This window comes from Humulus lupulus, chromosome 3 (assembly GCF_963169125.1).
Source record: "Humulus lupulus chromosome 3, drHumLupu1.1, whole genome shotgun sequence".
Classification (NCBI taxonomy): Eukaryota; Viridiplantae; Streptophyta; class Magnoliopsida; order Rosales; family Cannabaceae; genus Humulus; species Humulus lupulus.
This window is the reverse complement of record NC_084795.1, coordinates 250,830,291-250,846,590: the sequence shown is the minus strand read 5'-3', so window position 1 is coordinate 250,846,590 and position 16,300 is coordinate 250,830,291. Positions and strand designations below refer to the sequence as shown.

The following is a 16,300-nucleotide window of genomic DNA, read 5'->3' as shown; positions in this document are numbered from 1 at the left end:
GGCTCGAGACAGGATCATGCTTGAGGGTCATTTTTATTTATCCAGTGCCTGGACCAGAGGTAAGAAAACTGCACCAAAAATGTGATTAGGGCTTGGCTCGGTTATTGAACATGATTATGACCATGCTTGGACTATTTTATTAGACATGTTAACGGTGTTGTGCATACTTGTAATATATAATGTATGCTTATCTGTTTTACATGATTGAAAGGCTTGACTTATGAGTCAAGGACAGCAATAGCGCGCTGAGCACATGCAAGATTGGATAGGCCTATCCAGGAGCGTGGTATACGCTTCACCGACCTTATGGTCGCTTAGAAAGAAAAGCGTCAAGTACACTTGGCCAACTCTAAGGCTAGTTATATAGAGGATAGGGCAATGGGCCCCAAGGTGACTCTACAGTCACTTATCCTAGGGCAACGGGCCCCGGTGTGACACTATAGTCACTTATGTGGATTGAATACATGCATGAGTAGGGTTATGTTGGGTTGTGCCCTTAAAGAAATTGTAGTTGACAAGGGTTTTAATGAAATAAATGAATGAATTGAATTATTGTATATATGTAGCATATGTACTATATTATTGTTAATAATATTAAGTAAATATCAGAAAATTCCCAAGTTCATCTATGTGGTTTCAATCTCATATTGGTATGAGAGGATCGAGATTGAGATAATGGACTTAAATATTTCGCAGTAAAATAAATTTATGGAATTTTTAAATCAATTACTGCTAGTCCATTCCACTAGTATTATGAATACATGTAACCTAGGTCTGGGTTACTAGTGTATTAGGACACTTTAGTGGAGGTATTTTGCATATTGAGAGTATGTAGAACCGGACCAGATGTGATTTAATAATACTTGTTTGAATACCGTTTCGTAGTATTATAAAACACATCAACTAATGATCATATGCAAACTAATCTTAATCCCGAAGTTGCTATGAACTCCTATATATGTCATTTGATCATTTGATTCATGCGTTACGGTTTGTCAGAATGATCAAGCGAAGAACTATCATTTTGGGGACTTAATGATGTATATGGCTAGGGACATAGCTTAACAAATATGGAATCTATACCTTCTTATAGATTGAATGATGGTTCATTATTGGGTTGGCTTTTGGAGCTGAAAAGGTTATTGACGTCAAATTCATAATCAGATTATGAATTAACCTTCACTAGTAAAGTCAATGGCACACTAGGAATTAAGATATAATTAAAAGGGTAAAATAGTAATTTTTCTCCCACTTCATTACGAATCATCAATAGAGGATTAATTTGTATGTAATGATTATATCGATTGACACTTTATGGTTACAATAAAGTACTCAATAAATATATGTCTTTAATTCTCAAGAGTGCAGTCTCATATTTATAGTTGAGTAATCATGAGATTAATAAATAAGATTATTGAATCAAAGAGTTTTGGTTAATAATCTTTTATTCATTGGAGCTTGGAATTATTAGTCCATAGGTCTCCGGGGCGGCTCTATCAACATTATTCAAGATAAGAGTTAATACAAGGGTCAAACTGTGAATGAGCTATTTGATAATTGAAGTTGCACAATTTATCATTGCATTAATCCAATTTTTGAAATTGTGTATAAATAAAAGAAGTTGATTTTAATCAATTATTTTATTTAAGTGTGAAAGGATAAATATGGATAGTCAAATTTGGTTTTGATTATTATATTTATTTAATTAATAATAAGATGGTAATGGAAATTCAAATTTTGAATATTGAAATTTAAGTTGTTATCTTTTCTTTAAAAAGATGATACCTTATTTGAATTTCTAATTATTAATTAATTAATTAAAATGCATGAAAAATCAAATCCCCTAATTTTAGGGAAGTGCTACACGCATAGTGCTTCTTGGACTGCCCTATGTGTGTACCACTACTGATAGTGATCAGTTATTGGTTTTTTATTTTATTTAATTAATTAATTAAATATTTTGAAAAGGGTTTTAAAATGGAATGCAAGACTTTGTCTTTAATTATTATTTATATATTATTATTAAGATGATCAATTTATTATTATTATTATTATTATTATTATGTCTATATATTCTATATGATTGGAAAGAAGAATAGAACAATTTTACAGAAGAGAAAAACTGATCATTTTTTTCACACAAAAGATAAAACTTTTCTCTCTAGCCTATAATCAAGAGTCTCATGTGTTGAGAATACTTTTGATTCACAAATTTGATTCATGTTCTCTATGTGCCCACCCACATCTTGAGCTGTAGAGAACATCTTGGAAGATCTAGGTGTGAGTACTCTAGCGAGGACAGGAAGATCGAAATATATACAAAAAGATTTAAGAATTCTTGATAGGCTATAAGAGGTAAATCATTCCATATTATTTTTACATATACATATTATATTGATTAGAATATTGCATATTAAAGGATCCTCATATAAAATTATTTATATGAAATATTTTTTGCTGTATATGATACTGCCTTCACCGCAATTTTCGCTGCGCACTAGGAACTGTTCCTAACAAGTTATTACTGCTAGGCATGCTAATTATGATTCTGTTAAGGAAATTTGACTATTGATGCATAAAAGGGGCCCATATAACAAAATGATACCAAGCTGAAAAAACATCATATTTTTATCCTAGTATTCCCCTAGATTCCCAAAATGCCCCTATCATAAATTTCCCTCTCTTTTTCTCCAATTGTCTTCTCCCTCTCTATCTCTCATGTTTTCCCTCTCTATCTCTCAAGCTCTCATACAAAACAAAAAACAAAAACAAAAAAAAACAAGGCAACCACCATTATCGTAATATATACTAATTTTGTAGCTTATTTTAGATTTTATATCTAGGGACAAGTTATGAATCATTTCAAGGAAAGAACTTCATTTTGGATCAGCCAGAAGGATTTAAAGTAGCTAGACAAGAAGAAAAAGTTTGCAAGTTGAATAGGTCCATTTATGGACTTAAGCAAGCTTCTCGTTCCTGGAATCTTAGGTTTGATGAAATAATAAAAACCTATGGCTTTGAACAAAATATTGATGAGTCCTGTATTTACCAACTGAAGGCAAATCAAATAGTGGTATTACTGGTTCTTTATGTAGATGATATCTTACTCATTGGAAACAATGTTAAGAAATTATCATATGTGAAGAATTGGCTGAGCACTCAATTCCAAATGAATGATTTGGGTAAAGCGAGTTATGTTCTAGGTATCTAGATCATTAGGGATAGAATGAACAAACTCTTAGCTCTATCTCAGCAGCTTACATAGATAAAGTGCTTGAATGTTTCTCAATGAAAAATTCCAAGAAAGGACATTTACCATCCCGCCATGGAATTCATCTTTCAAAGAAGCAGTCTCCCCAAACTCCTAAAGAGGAAGATGCAATGAGAAAAGTTCCTTACGCAGTTGGAAGTCTGGTGTATGCCATGTTGTGTACTGGACCAGATATCTGCTATGCGGTGGGAGTAGTGAGCAGGTATCAGTCAAACCCAGAACCAGAAGATTGGATAGCAGTTAAGCATATCCTGAAGTACTTAAGGTAGACTAGGGATTATATGTTAGTCTACAAGGGTGGTGTTCTAAACCCTGTAGGGTACACTGATTCAAATTTTCAGACTGATGTCGATGATAGGAAGTCTACTTCTGGAATGGTGTTTACTCTTGGGGGTGGAGCTGTGATATGGAGAAGCGTAGAGCAGTCTGCAATCTCATATTCCACAATGGAAGCTGAGTACATAGACGTGTCAGAAGCAGCTAAGGAAATAGTCTGGCTAAAGAAGTTCTATTCGGATCTTCGTGTTATTCTAGAAATGGATAAACCGCTTGTGTTGTTTTGTGACAATACATGAGTGATAGCCACTCGAAAGAACCTCGAAGTCACAAGAGGAGTAAGCATATATAAAGGAAGTATCACATTATTCGAGAATATGTGGCCAGGAGAGAAATGAAGATTATGAAGATTGCAACTGAAGACAATCTTGCAGATCCGTTTACAAGGACACTACCAGAAGCTACATTTGATAAGCATATCAAGGAAATGGGATTAGTAGAATTAAGGCATTAGTTTCAATTAGTGCAAGTGGGAGTATGTTGGGGTTTTATGCCCTAATTAAAACTCAATTTTTTTGTATTCTCATTTTATTATCAATGAAATAATAGAAATCATTTTTTGACTTGGCCAATCACTTTGCTCACATGTTTTATTTTCATGATTATTTGTTTAATATAAACTTCTATTAAATCCCGAGCATATATTTAATCGTATTTATAGTGACGTAATCATAGTGGAATATAAATATGATTATGTGTTCAAAATAAGTTAGTCCTAAGATTAGTCAGTGCACAGGATTTACACTGACTTGCCAATCTACGATATGATCTACTTACACATTACAGTGTTATGTTCTTTCCAGAACATTAGCAAAGTAGATAAGATCAGATGTATTTGTTACATCGGACAGGACCGATATTGACAAGAGATAAGATAAGTAAACATACCGTTATTATCTATTCTAGTCATATCATATAGTTGACCATAGGTTAATTCAATCTCAATTCTGAGTGGTTAGTATTCTAATTGATTGTATTATTTGAGTTCTTTGACTTGTTCGTTACCAGCTTATCCTACAGACTAGCTCATACTTACATCTTGGGAACTCGGTAGTATAATTGAGTGGGAGTGTTAATCATAGATATGAACATCTATAGCTTCTGATGAAGAAGTGAAACGATGGTTTCCTTTTAGTTTGGTTCAAGGTGTTAAATGATAGAGATCTCATTTTAGTAATTATATTAGTTTACTGAAATATCATTTACAAGGAACTAATTGTTTTAAGGATAAAATACAATGAGGGGTGAAACGGTATTTTAGTCATATCTCATTGTAGACCATCTATAGAGGATTGAGTGACAATTATGGTTGTAACAATGGATAATTAATAGCGTATCTATATTTGTTATAGAGCGTTCTGTGAATTCAAGAGTGCAATTCTGAGTCTTTAGTGGAGTTATGAGGAATTAATAAGTAAGTAAATATATTTGTTAGATTTATGATAACTTATTGGAGCTTGATTTCATAGGCCTATGGTCTCCATTGTACCTTGGATAAAATCATCTAGATAGTCTCAATTAATTGATTTAATTATCAATTAGAATTATCAAAGTTGACCAGGTCAATTTTGGATAATTTCATAGAATTATGTAATTTTGAGAAGAAAATAAAAATTAGGGCTGATTTATTAATTAAGATAAATTGGTATCTAAATTAATAAATATGTTTAAATCAATGTTCAAATTATAAAAAATTAATTTGATAAATGATTTAAATAATTATTTAATTAATTAAATCAATTGAAAATAATACATGCCTTGATTTTAAAATCAATGGGCTTATAATCAAATGGGAGATTTCACAAGCCTAAAGTCCATGATAATTTCGACCTAGGGCTGTTAATTGTCTATTATTTTATTGATTTTTTAATTAAATTAAATGGCATAATTGAGTCTATAAAAAGGAGTGCTAAGTGAGAGAAGAAAACACAAGTCACAAATCAGATTTTCTGATAGTTTTTAGATTCTCTCTAAACATAAGTCATTTTTTAAGCCTCTTTGTTATTTTCTTTTCTTCTCTCTGTGTCTATCTTATTGTTGAGAATTTCCCACTCTAGTCTAAGTGATTCTAAGGATACTTTGGAAGACTGTGAAGATTATAGAAGATCGGTTCAGTTTTTCAGTAATACTCTGCGACAGAAATGATACAAGGGTTAGAGAAATTGAAGGAATGACTCATTCATTCTACTGCGTGTACTGTAAGTACTATTATCATTGTTTCCCTTTGAATTCAATTTTAGAAACATGTTCTAGGTTATCTCATATTAATTTGTTTAATATTAGATCTACATAAAAATAAATAAAAATCTTGTATAAGTTTTTTCCTAACAACTGGCCTCAGAGCCTTTGGTAATCTTTATTTGCATGCATGAAAATGTTAAAAATTGGATTATTTGATGTGTTTGAATAATTAGATGGATTTTCATGTTTTTATGAAGCATATTGATTTTATGAGATTATTAGCAATTTTTAGGTTATTTTGTTGTATTTTATATGCTATTAATGTTTATATATGGTTTATTTTGTTTAAAACATGTTAAAAATTAATTAGAAAATTGTTTTGGTTTGAAAAATTGCACAGTTTTTTTTTTTGGAAAAATTTGGCCTGGCTACTGATGCGCGCCCGCGCGCATCCCTCGACAGCCAGTGCATTCCTACATGCACACCAGGAACAATGAACAGTACCCGACGCGAGTACTGTTCATCACTAATTTTTTTTTTTTTAATTTTTTTTAAATTAAAGAAAATTTAATAATTGTGGAAATTAACTATTTATAATCAAAGCAAAAAATATCAGATTTTTTTTTGTATTTAAAAATATTTTTTTAAAAATAAGATATTTTTGTTAGTTGTGATTTAAACAATTAGATATTTTCTACAAAGATTCAAATTCAAATTTAAAAATAGACTAACAACTTAATTTTAAATATTTTAATATATTAAAATATTAGAATTAAGATATCAAATATTTAAGATATTTTCTTTTAAATTCTTGATATTTTTATTAAATCTTTATTTGAAAATATAAATATTTTTTTATTCTATAGTTTTTAATATTTAAATTATTTGAAATTTGAATATTGTTAGTTAGATATTTTTATGGATATTTGAATTTGATTAACTGTTTTGAGATATTTAGGATTGTTATAACTATTTATATATATTTTTTAAAATTGTGAAAATATTAGCTAATAGTTGTAACAACACAATATACTTTTTAAAAAACAGTTAAGATATTGATTTTAAAATTTAAATTTAGTTAAATTTTGAAAAAAATAATTTTTTTCAACCAATAAATAAAATATATTTTTTAATAAATGGGATTTAAATTAACTTTGGTTAATTGTTGATAAATCCTATTTAAATTAAATTAATTTTTTTTTCTTCAAATTAACCTAAAACAAGTTGATTGTTGATAAATGAAATTTAAATTAACTATTGTTAATTGTTGATAAATTTCATTTAAATTGACTTATTTTTGTAAAAAATTAATTAATTCGAATTTTTTGATAAATTCTAGAAAATTAATTGTGGTATTTTTGCAAATGAAATAAATTGTGGTATTTTTGCATAAATTCATAGAATTGCTCATATAGTAACATGATTAGGCCTATCCAATTATAACATGTTTGTTTGCACTATATGTGATATTTTTGCAATTGGGCTTAGATGCATATAGTTGCTCATACGTTTGTTAGAAAATAATACATGTCTTGATTTTAAGTCCAATGGGCTTATAATCAAATGAGAAATTTCACGGGCCTAAAGCCCATGATAATTTCGACCTAGGGCTGTTAATTGGCTATTATTTTATTGATTTTTAAATTAAATTAAATGGCATAATTGAGTCTATAAAAAGGAGTGCTAAGTGAGAGAAGAAAACACAAGTCACAAATCAGATTTTCTGATAGTTTTTAGATTCTCTCTAAACATAAGTCATTTTCTAAGCCTCTTTGTTATTTTCTTTTCTTCTCTCTGTGTCTATCTCATGTGTTGAGAATTGCCCACTCTAGTCTAGGTTATTCTAAGGATAGTTTGGAAGACTGTGAATATTATAGAAGATTGGTTCAGTTTCTCGGTAATACTCTGCGACAGAAAGGATACAAGGGTTAGAGAAACTGAAGGAATGACTCATTCATTCCACTGCATATACTGTAAGTATTCTTATCATTGTTTCTCTTTGACTTCAATTTTAGAAACATGTTCTAGGTTATCTCATATTAATTTGTTTAATATTATATCTACATGAAAATAAATAAAGATCTTATATAAGTTTTTTCCTAACATGATCTTCCAGACCAATCCTCAAACACACAATGACGTGTGTGGGCACGTGAGATTCAAAATGTTGATTTAGAAATCTTTAGATGTACTCAACACATGAGATCTAGAGAGGTTTGATTGAGAGAAGATGTATTGAATGGTTTTTTAGGTTTAGGAAAAACTATTGCTTTCTTTTCAGAGATAGAGTTTTTCCAACTATAAAGATGTATTGATAGTCTAAATTTTTAATTGTTTAAAACAACTTATTCCTGAAAGTATCACTCTTTCATTTTTATAAAGATAATTAACTTAATTAATTAATCTTTATTTTATTAAAACAAAATTGATCAGTTATAACCTATTTAATTTTAAATCATATTAAAAAAGAATAACTAAATAATTGATTAAACAAATAATTTTTTAAATTCAAAATTCAAATATCAGAGATACAAATATTAGGGTACATACATCTTGGTGCCACACTCAGTGTACAGTGAATGCATCGCACCACACTATTAGGGTACATACGTCTAATAACATAAATGCATGTCTACATTATAAATATAGGTTATTAGAGTTGTAAAGCCTTGATCACACTTTTCAATACGTGCCCACACCAATAGGGTTAGAGTATGTAAAACACATCATTTGGAGCATTTTACGTAACTGTACGACCCTAAAAGACCGCCCAAACGATATATCGCTAGGGCTTTCGAAGCCCTTCATATTTTGGCGATGTTACACCACTTAGGGGGTGACGCATCGCCACCCTCTCTAATTTTGGACTCCTCCAATGGTCCTAAAATTGCTCCAAATGCTACTAAAATTTTTGGGAATTATTTGATACATTATTGTATCACTTTAGACCCATAAAAATCACTTTTAGATGTCTTCTATACAATCTAATGTTTAAACTTCTCCTTAAGTAAAAATTGTTAAATGTTTTGCACATCAGTGTAAACATCTTAACCATTATATTTATCAAATTTCAACACATACCTCTTTTGCATTCTCCCATGTAAGTGCTTGACAAATAGATTTTATTGATTATTTATAAAACTCTTAAAATATTAAAACTCTTAACCATGTGATGCATCATATATCCTTTAAAATCATTAACTAGAGGTGCACATACGTTTTTTTAATTGTTACACATGGGGTTCGAACCCCAATTCCCCAACCCCAACACATGACCCTTGCTACTTGAGGAAGTGGTTTTGATGCTTCATATGTTGATTATTTATATTTAATATCGGGTGCCATGTATTTTATTTTAAAATATTAAAAATTTAACCAATCAATGCATGTTGTGTAGTGGTGCCCGATAGCAATATTCCACCCACACGAGAGAGTGCAAATAGTAACATTTCAATTATTTTATTATATATATGAGCAAAGATAAATTGTTCAAGATTAACATGTAAGATGGTGTCCCTTAGCAATATTCAAATATGAGATATTTGTGGCTAAAGTACTCAAATTTTTACTTTTTTTCACACTTAAGTACTAAAACTTTTTTTTTTTCGACGGTGAAAGTACCAAACCGTTATTTTTTTCTTGTATTTTGGTACCAACCGTTAAGTTTGACTTTTGACCAGTTAATAACCACATGTCAAGGAAATGTTGGTCCACATTTTGACTCTCACCACCAAAATGAACAAAATTTTGGTATTTATCTGTAAGTAAACACAAAATTTAGGTAATTTAGCTGCAAATTTTCTCTTATATTTTTATTTTAGATTTATTTTTATTTTAATTAAAATAGATTTCTAATATATTTTTTAATTTTAAAATCAATTAACATATAATTTTATATTTTAATTTTAAAATTATTATAGAATTTGAAAAATGGAGAAACCAAAATAAAAATAAATGATGCTTGCTTATGCTCAAAACATGACATCCAACCACAGTGGTTATAGTATAAATTGAGGGTTCAAAACATGATTATACTCTTTTTTTTTTCTTTTTCTTTTTTCATAGAACCATTTAGTTTCATAGCGTAATTAAAATATATTTAAAATCTAGTTTAATAAAATAAAAAAATAAATTAGTAGTATTAAATAAAAATAAATATTAAATCCTAAACTTATTTTTATCTTCTAAAAAATAAATAAACGAAATGCGGCTAAAATATCCAAATTTTATGTTTATTTATAGCTAAAATACTTAAATTTTGTGTTTACTTACGGATAAATACAAAAAATTTATTATTTTAGTGGTGAAAGTACCAAAACGTGGATCAACATTTAGCTGACGTGATTATTAACTGGTCAAAAGTCAAACTTAACAATTGTTAATGATATTATATAAGAAAAAGTAACATTTTGACACTTTCATCGGAAAAGAAGTTTTGGTACCCGAGAGTAAAATAAGTGAAAATTTTAGTATTTTAGCCTCAAATATCCCTTAATTATATATATGATCAGGGATAAATGCTATTCAACATTATCAATATTTTCTTCTACACAAGGAATGAGCCACATGGTGATGTGTGTAGGCTGAAATTTAATAAATATATTTTTTAGTTTATTTTAATAGCAATTGCTGTGGTAATTCTCACTTTAATTCTTCTACCAGCTCATGAGTTCTAGCCCTACATCTATTGAGCTAACACAAGTGTTTAATAGCTAAAACAATTAATCATTATTCATTAAAAAACATAAAATAATCATTAAACACTAACAAAAAAAAATCAATAGCCCAAATAATTTCTGGCTCCGTTACTGTACGTTGAAGCTCCACTGCATCCTAATCATCACCAGCAATCTAAATGACCTCACACACCATATGTGGTCACGGTTAAATTATTGTATTGCAGATCAAGCACAAAACACCATGAAGGCTCATAAATAAAATCAAAGATTCAAAGTAACAGAATAAAACAGAACGTACTTCGTAGGAATTATTAGTATAATACAGCTGAGAAACACCACACCATAAAGTTTCGCATTACATCAGTCTAAAAACATAATTCACCAGACACTGAACTTCAAAAGCACAAGCACCAATAACAACATTGACATTGTTCTCTTTTTTTATGTCACAATCACAAACCACAACCTTTTGTCTCCAATCGCCATTTTATTCAAATCCATATTATACTTGTATATTTTACTAACTAAATTATGTCAACTCCGTGTGGAAGTCAACATGAGCCAAGAATGAGTTGCCGTTTGAGAAGCAGCCAAATGGTTGGGGAGGCCATCCTCAAACCCAAAATCCTGTGTTGCAGAAACCATAACAAGGAAACTGCTGGCACCAGGTTTTTCCAACATGGCTGCAAACAAGAAATGGGGTATGAATGCCTCAGCATCAAACCCCACTTGCTCTTGTTGTCAAACATTGAGGTTGCAGCGGCTATGATCAGCGGCTGCAACCCATTTGGTGGGCATGACAATGCCGCGTGAGTTTTCCATCATGTCCGTGACAGAATGGAATGAAGAGCCAAGATGATTGATCCGGAAGTGCTCAAGTTCTCCCCTGGAGTACACACTGGTCACCTCTGATCCTGAGAGGTTTGAACCACTGCTGTTGTTTGCTTCCTTTGATGAGTTCAGAGTTCCACTTTCTGACTGCAGAACTTCGGAGCTCTGAGAGCGCGAGGACCTAGAGAGTTGCTGTCCATTCCTGAGTTTCATTGCCACGGGTCTTCCACCTTTGTCATTGTTCTGAAACTTTGTGTTCAAGAAACGGCCACCGCATCCCCTTGGACGGCGCAATGCATGGAGATGGCGAGATTCATGCATATATGGCTGCAAAATAAAGAGGCATGTCTCTGAGATGGCTTAGAAGAAATGCAAAGCTCATGTTTTTTTTCTTTTTGAATACCAACTTCGGCATCAAAGGGAAAAATATCTTGACAAATTGACAGACATTATACTTTTTTGTTTTAAAGTATAAAGGTTGCATGTCAACCAAATTAATGTTATGAAGCTATCAATTACTTGTATCCCCATAAATGGCCCAAACAGTAAAAACTTTCCATTCGTCTGGTCAACGTTTTATTTATATCTCTACGTTAAGGCCATAATCACAACCTTCAACAGCCAAACAGTTTGAACTAGAGTTTAACTCAAATTAAAGCTTATTCCATCTTAAAAGTTCAAAAGAGCTCGAGATACAAATTACGAAATTCAAGATGTCATACCTTGCGAGCTTTTGGCAGCTTATTCTCCAGCACTGCTGCCTTTGCACGAGACTGTCGACGCCTGATGATTCCATGGTATTGCTTAGCATTGACATAGATTGGTCCATCATCTGCAGTCAAGTTCAGCGGCAGCATAATGCGTCCCTGGTGCATTGCAAATCATTTCATGAAATGAATCAGTAAATTTTGCTTGACACACCAGATCATTTAGTAGAAAAATGGCACAGCACAATCATTTCCCAAGATACTTCTAGAAGAGTATAACTCAAAGTCAAATATAGAAATTTTGTTGGGAAATATGAAAATACAAGAAGTTACAAACTTTAATCCTTGAATAAATTTCAATTCCAGTGAATGTGATTGCTTCACAGTAAACCTGTATCTTCAAGATTATCCAATATGATACCCCTGTATCACAGTAAACCTGAGTTCTTAAGGGTTAATTATAAATTTAGTTAAGAGTTTGAACGATGTTAGAGACATTGTCTGGGCTCATCTTGCCTATATTGTACGCCCATGGGTAGTATGCTGAGCCAACAATTCTTATGCCACAGCAAGAGCTTTGACACAACACATTTTACCCGTGACAGAGATAAATTAATACTGATTGACTAGTCCAAATAGGTGCGGAATAAGATTTCTTAAGTACCATCGGGGATTAAACTTCCAAATATTAGATTAAAAAGCAAGGGAAATTCTGTTTCACATAACTATAATTAACAAGGTACGAGGAGATGAAGACAAACCGAGAGCTGATGTCCATAAGAGAGGACTCCACAGAATTGATCCATATATGGATATTTTGCACAAACCTGAAGTTGTATGCCGAAAACGAGAATGACAATAAGTAACCAGTGATTAAAAAAATATCATGTTTTAGGAAAAATAGAAGACAAAAATATTGTTTTGCTTGAATAGGGAAAAGACCAAGTTTCCATGGTTAGAAAACCATACCATAGGCTGACCGAATCCCAGCTCAAAACGAGCATGATATTCTGGCACGGATGATTGCAAAGAAATGGTTCCCTGAGACTTTTGTCCATCCCCTGAAAATTTACAGTCACCTGAATTAAACTTAATGAAGATCATAATATACTAAATTTGGTTTCTTTTAAGTTTGAAGTGACATTTTCATTGTTGAGAATGAAGTAGACTTATCCCAACAAATTGGGCTATCATTACCTTTCAGAGATTTTCAGAATCCTTACAGGTTTTGTACTTTTTAAACTTTATACAAAATGGTCTCACAAGGACTAAGTCAAAATTTAAACATCTTACTTTCCTGCCAAGTTATGTTGAGACCTTGTACCCTGTTATATTATCATCAGTACTAACAGGCTTTAAGAATGTTCAACAGTATAGGGAATGAGTCCTACATTGTGAGGCCCATAGATCTTGGAATATATATATGTGTGTGTGTGTGTGTGTGTGTGTGTGTGTGTGTGTGTGCATTATACTTTGCAGACATCCTGAAAAGTTTTCCATGAGATATTTGAGCAAGCTTTCAGGATTCTCATATATTTCTACTGATCTTTATCTGATGTGATAATTATTGAAAAAGTTGATGATGGTATCTATTTTGGTGAACATTTCCCACATTTACAAAAAATATTAAATAAGGGAAATGTAATTGTTAAAGCTTGAGGACTTTTATAAGTCAACTACTAATTGCAGATGTGATTAACACAATTACCTAGAGTCACAATTCTCGCTATCTCAGCAAAAAATTGGGATAATTTTGTAGTCATAGTAAAGAATGAGCAACTCTGGCCATGATGCAGGATATAGGAAATTAATTTTAGCAAGAGCTTCTAAGATCAACAACTAGAATCATTATATCATGTGTCTGCTAGCCAATTTGTCGATTCATTTCCTACTCACTTATCTTTGATTTCACCATTCAACATTTGGAAAGAGAATGCTAAATTTCTTCCTAGTTGAATACTATCAATTATAAAGAAAAATTTAACAAAAGGGGTCATAAAAATGCAGGGGACTTACTACTATTCATAAAAATAACTAACTACTAAATCTTTTGATGATACAACCAAGATGTTTATAGACCCTAAAATCTAAAGGGGGAAGGGGGGGGGGGGGGGGGGGGGGGGGGATTTCAAACATGTATACACACACACACATAAACAAAAAAGGTATAGAAAGAGAACAAGAGAAGATTACTTACCAGGAAAGATAGTAAACTGAGTTATGTTCCCTTTATCTGGTCCTAAATCAGCGCCTCTTCCTGCATGTTTGGTGGAAAAGAGCAGGTCCCCGGTACCGGGTTTTTCCATGGATAAAGGTTTCAGTTGGTCACAAGAGTCTCCAAAAACTGACTGAGATCCAAAGGCACTCCACCAAGGCACAGATGAAATTGAGGACAAGTGCCCTATGGTGTTAGGGACAAGTCCTTCATGTTCTTTGAGATATATGGTTTGCATAGCCATAGTTAACTTCCAAAATGATCAAATCCCCCACTTCTTAATTAGTTTCAACTTTATTGTTGAATCTAACACCTTCAAGAATGAAAACCCACCAACGTTATTTTTCTTTATAAGTCAATATCTAACAACATTCATTATGAAAAGAAGATATTTTTTATTTAGTACAGTTGACAAGAGGACTGATTAAGACCAAAATATTGGTAAAGAAAGCAATTTCTTTTTATCATGGAATTTCAGCTAAAGAATTAATATAAGTTTCATTGCACTAAAAAATTAGCCAATTATGGAAAGAAAGAAAAAAAAAACTTGTCTGAATAACAGATTCATATAAGTGATCCCTCATCATTAAAACAGTAAGAAGAGAAATATTTCTGACAATGGGTTTGTTCTGAATATATGATCCTTTAAAACACACACAGAAATACATATAAACTAAGCATTCATGATTCAACCAAAAAATAGAGAAAAGCAACAAAATCCCCGACTCAGAACAAGAAAACCCAGAAAGCAAAAGAAGAAGAAGTTGAAGAAAAATTCAAGCTTTAAGAAAAATTGCGATAAGACCCTCCAACTATTTTGGAAGAACAAGGCCAAGTAAAGAAAAAGAAAAGTTAGTATTTGAGAACTCATACATGATAAAAACTAGCTGAACAGCAGTACTTACCAACAGTTTTCTTCGTGTACAACGCTCCAGCACTGGAAAAAATAAACACAGATAGAGAGAGAGAGAGAGAGAGGACTCGAATGATAAATGCGTACAAGTGTAATGTAACTAGACAATAGCCAATAAGCTTGGTCTTTCATGCAAGTCCCTCTTTGTATTATGTGCCAATATGAATACATAGTATTTTATACATAAATATATTTACTTTTAATACGAAAAAAACACACACAAAGAATTTAGTGCTCTCCTTCTGTCTTGGGTTCTTTCTTTCTTTTTCTCATAAGTATTTTGATAAATTGTTTTATGGTTATTATTATTGTTATCAGATTAAACCAAAACGGTTTTTAAGGTCCCTCTTTTGCTTATAATAATTGATTATTTTCTTAAGCTTCACAACTATTATTGCTAGGAAGTGTTTGGAACGTCAAAGTGGATTTTTTTATTTTTTTAATAATAACTTAAAAGTATGTTTTATAATATGTATATATATATACTTATGTAATTGATGCAAAAAATATCTCTTAATATTTCTTTTAAGTTTAAATGAATAGCACTTATGCAAGTGGGTTCCAGATAAGTTCAAGAAAAAATAACTGGGACAAAGTTAAAAATGTGGCTTAGGAGTCGTGGAGAGAGTGCATGGTTTTTTCTATTGGTTTTTCTAATATCCATTGGCATGTGCATGGTCAGACGGGATTTTTTTTTTTTAATATCCTAGTTGTGCAATATAGATTTGTTTAGTTTTATTAAGTTTTTAAGATTGTCATAAATTTTAAATAACCAAATAATATTATATATAAGTAGAATGACAAAATTTTTGAACAAAAGAGAAATATTATTCTAAATTTTTATGTAGCTACATAATTATATTATTTGTCCACACACAACACTCACATATAATGTATTTATATAATGTTTGTTGTTATTTGATATGAATATGAATATATATAAAAAAAAATATTACATATAATGTATTTATAATGTTTATTGTTATTCAATATGAATATATTTATATAAGTTAGATTAAGTAATAAGAAAATAACATATATTTTTTTAAATATGAGTGATAAATATTCTAATAAAAATTAAGATTATATATTATAAATTATTATAATAATGATATTTTAATACATTTGAATTTATATTAATATAATTATTAAATATCTAGTTTTGTA

General features: G+C 30.9%; 1 protein-coding gene across 1 annotated transcript; it reads right to left on the bottom strand.

Moving 5' to 3' along the window:
• Window positions 1-10,742: 10,742 nt before the first annotated feature.
• LOC133823569 (nuclear transcription factor Y subunit A-10-like) lies at window positions 10,743-15,258 on the bottom strand. The gene is made up of 6 exons (XM_062256405.1): window positions 15,126-15,258; window positions 14,203-14,533; window positions 12,975-13,066; window positions 12,767-12,832; window positions 12,021-12,164; window positions 10,743-11,625 (listed from the first exon to the last, which is right to left on the bottom strand). The coding sequence occupies exons 2-6, from the start codon at window positions 14,462-14,464 to the stop codon at window positions 11,209-11,211; spliced, it is 981 nt and encodes a 326-aa protein (XP_062112389.1). The 5' UTR covers window positions 14,465-14,533; window positions 15,126-15,258; the 3' UTR covers window positions 10,743-11,208.
• Window positions 15,259-16,300: the final 1,042 nt, after the last annotated feature.

Excerpts from the sequence above, each read along its gene's own strand:
- LOC133823569 (XM_062256405.1), bottom strand. The coding sequence starts at position 14,464 with ATGGCTATGCAAACCATATATCTCAAAGAACATGAAGGACTTGTCCCT. Across the intron at positions 12,165-12,766 it reads CTTATGGACATCAGCTCTCG|GGACGCATTATGCTGCCGCT; the intron begins GTTTGTCTTCAT and ends GCAATGCACCAG. Across the intron at positions 11,626-12,020 it reads AGCTGCCAAAAGCTCGCAAG|CCATATATGCATGAATCTCG; the intron begins GTATGACATCTT and ends TTTATTTTGCAG.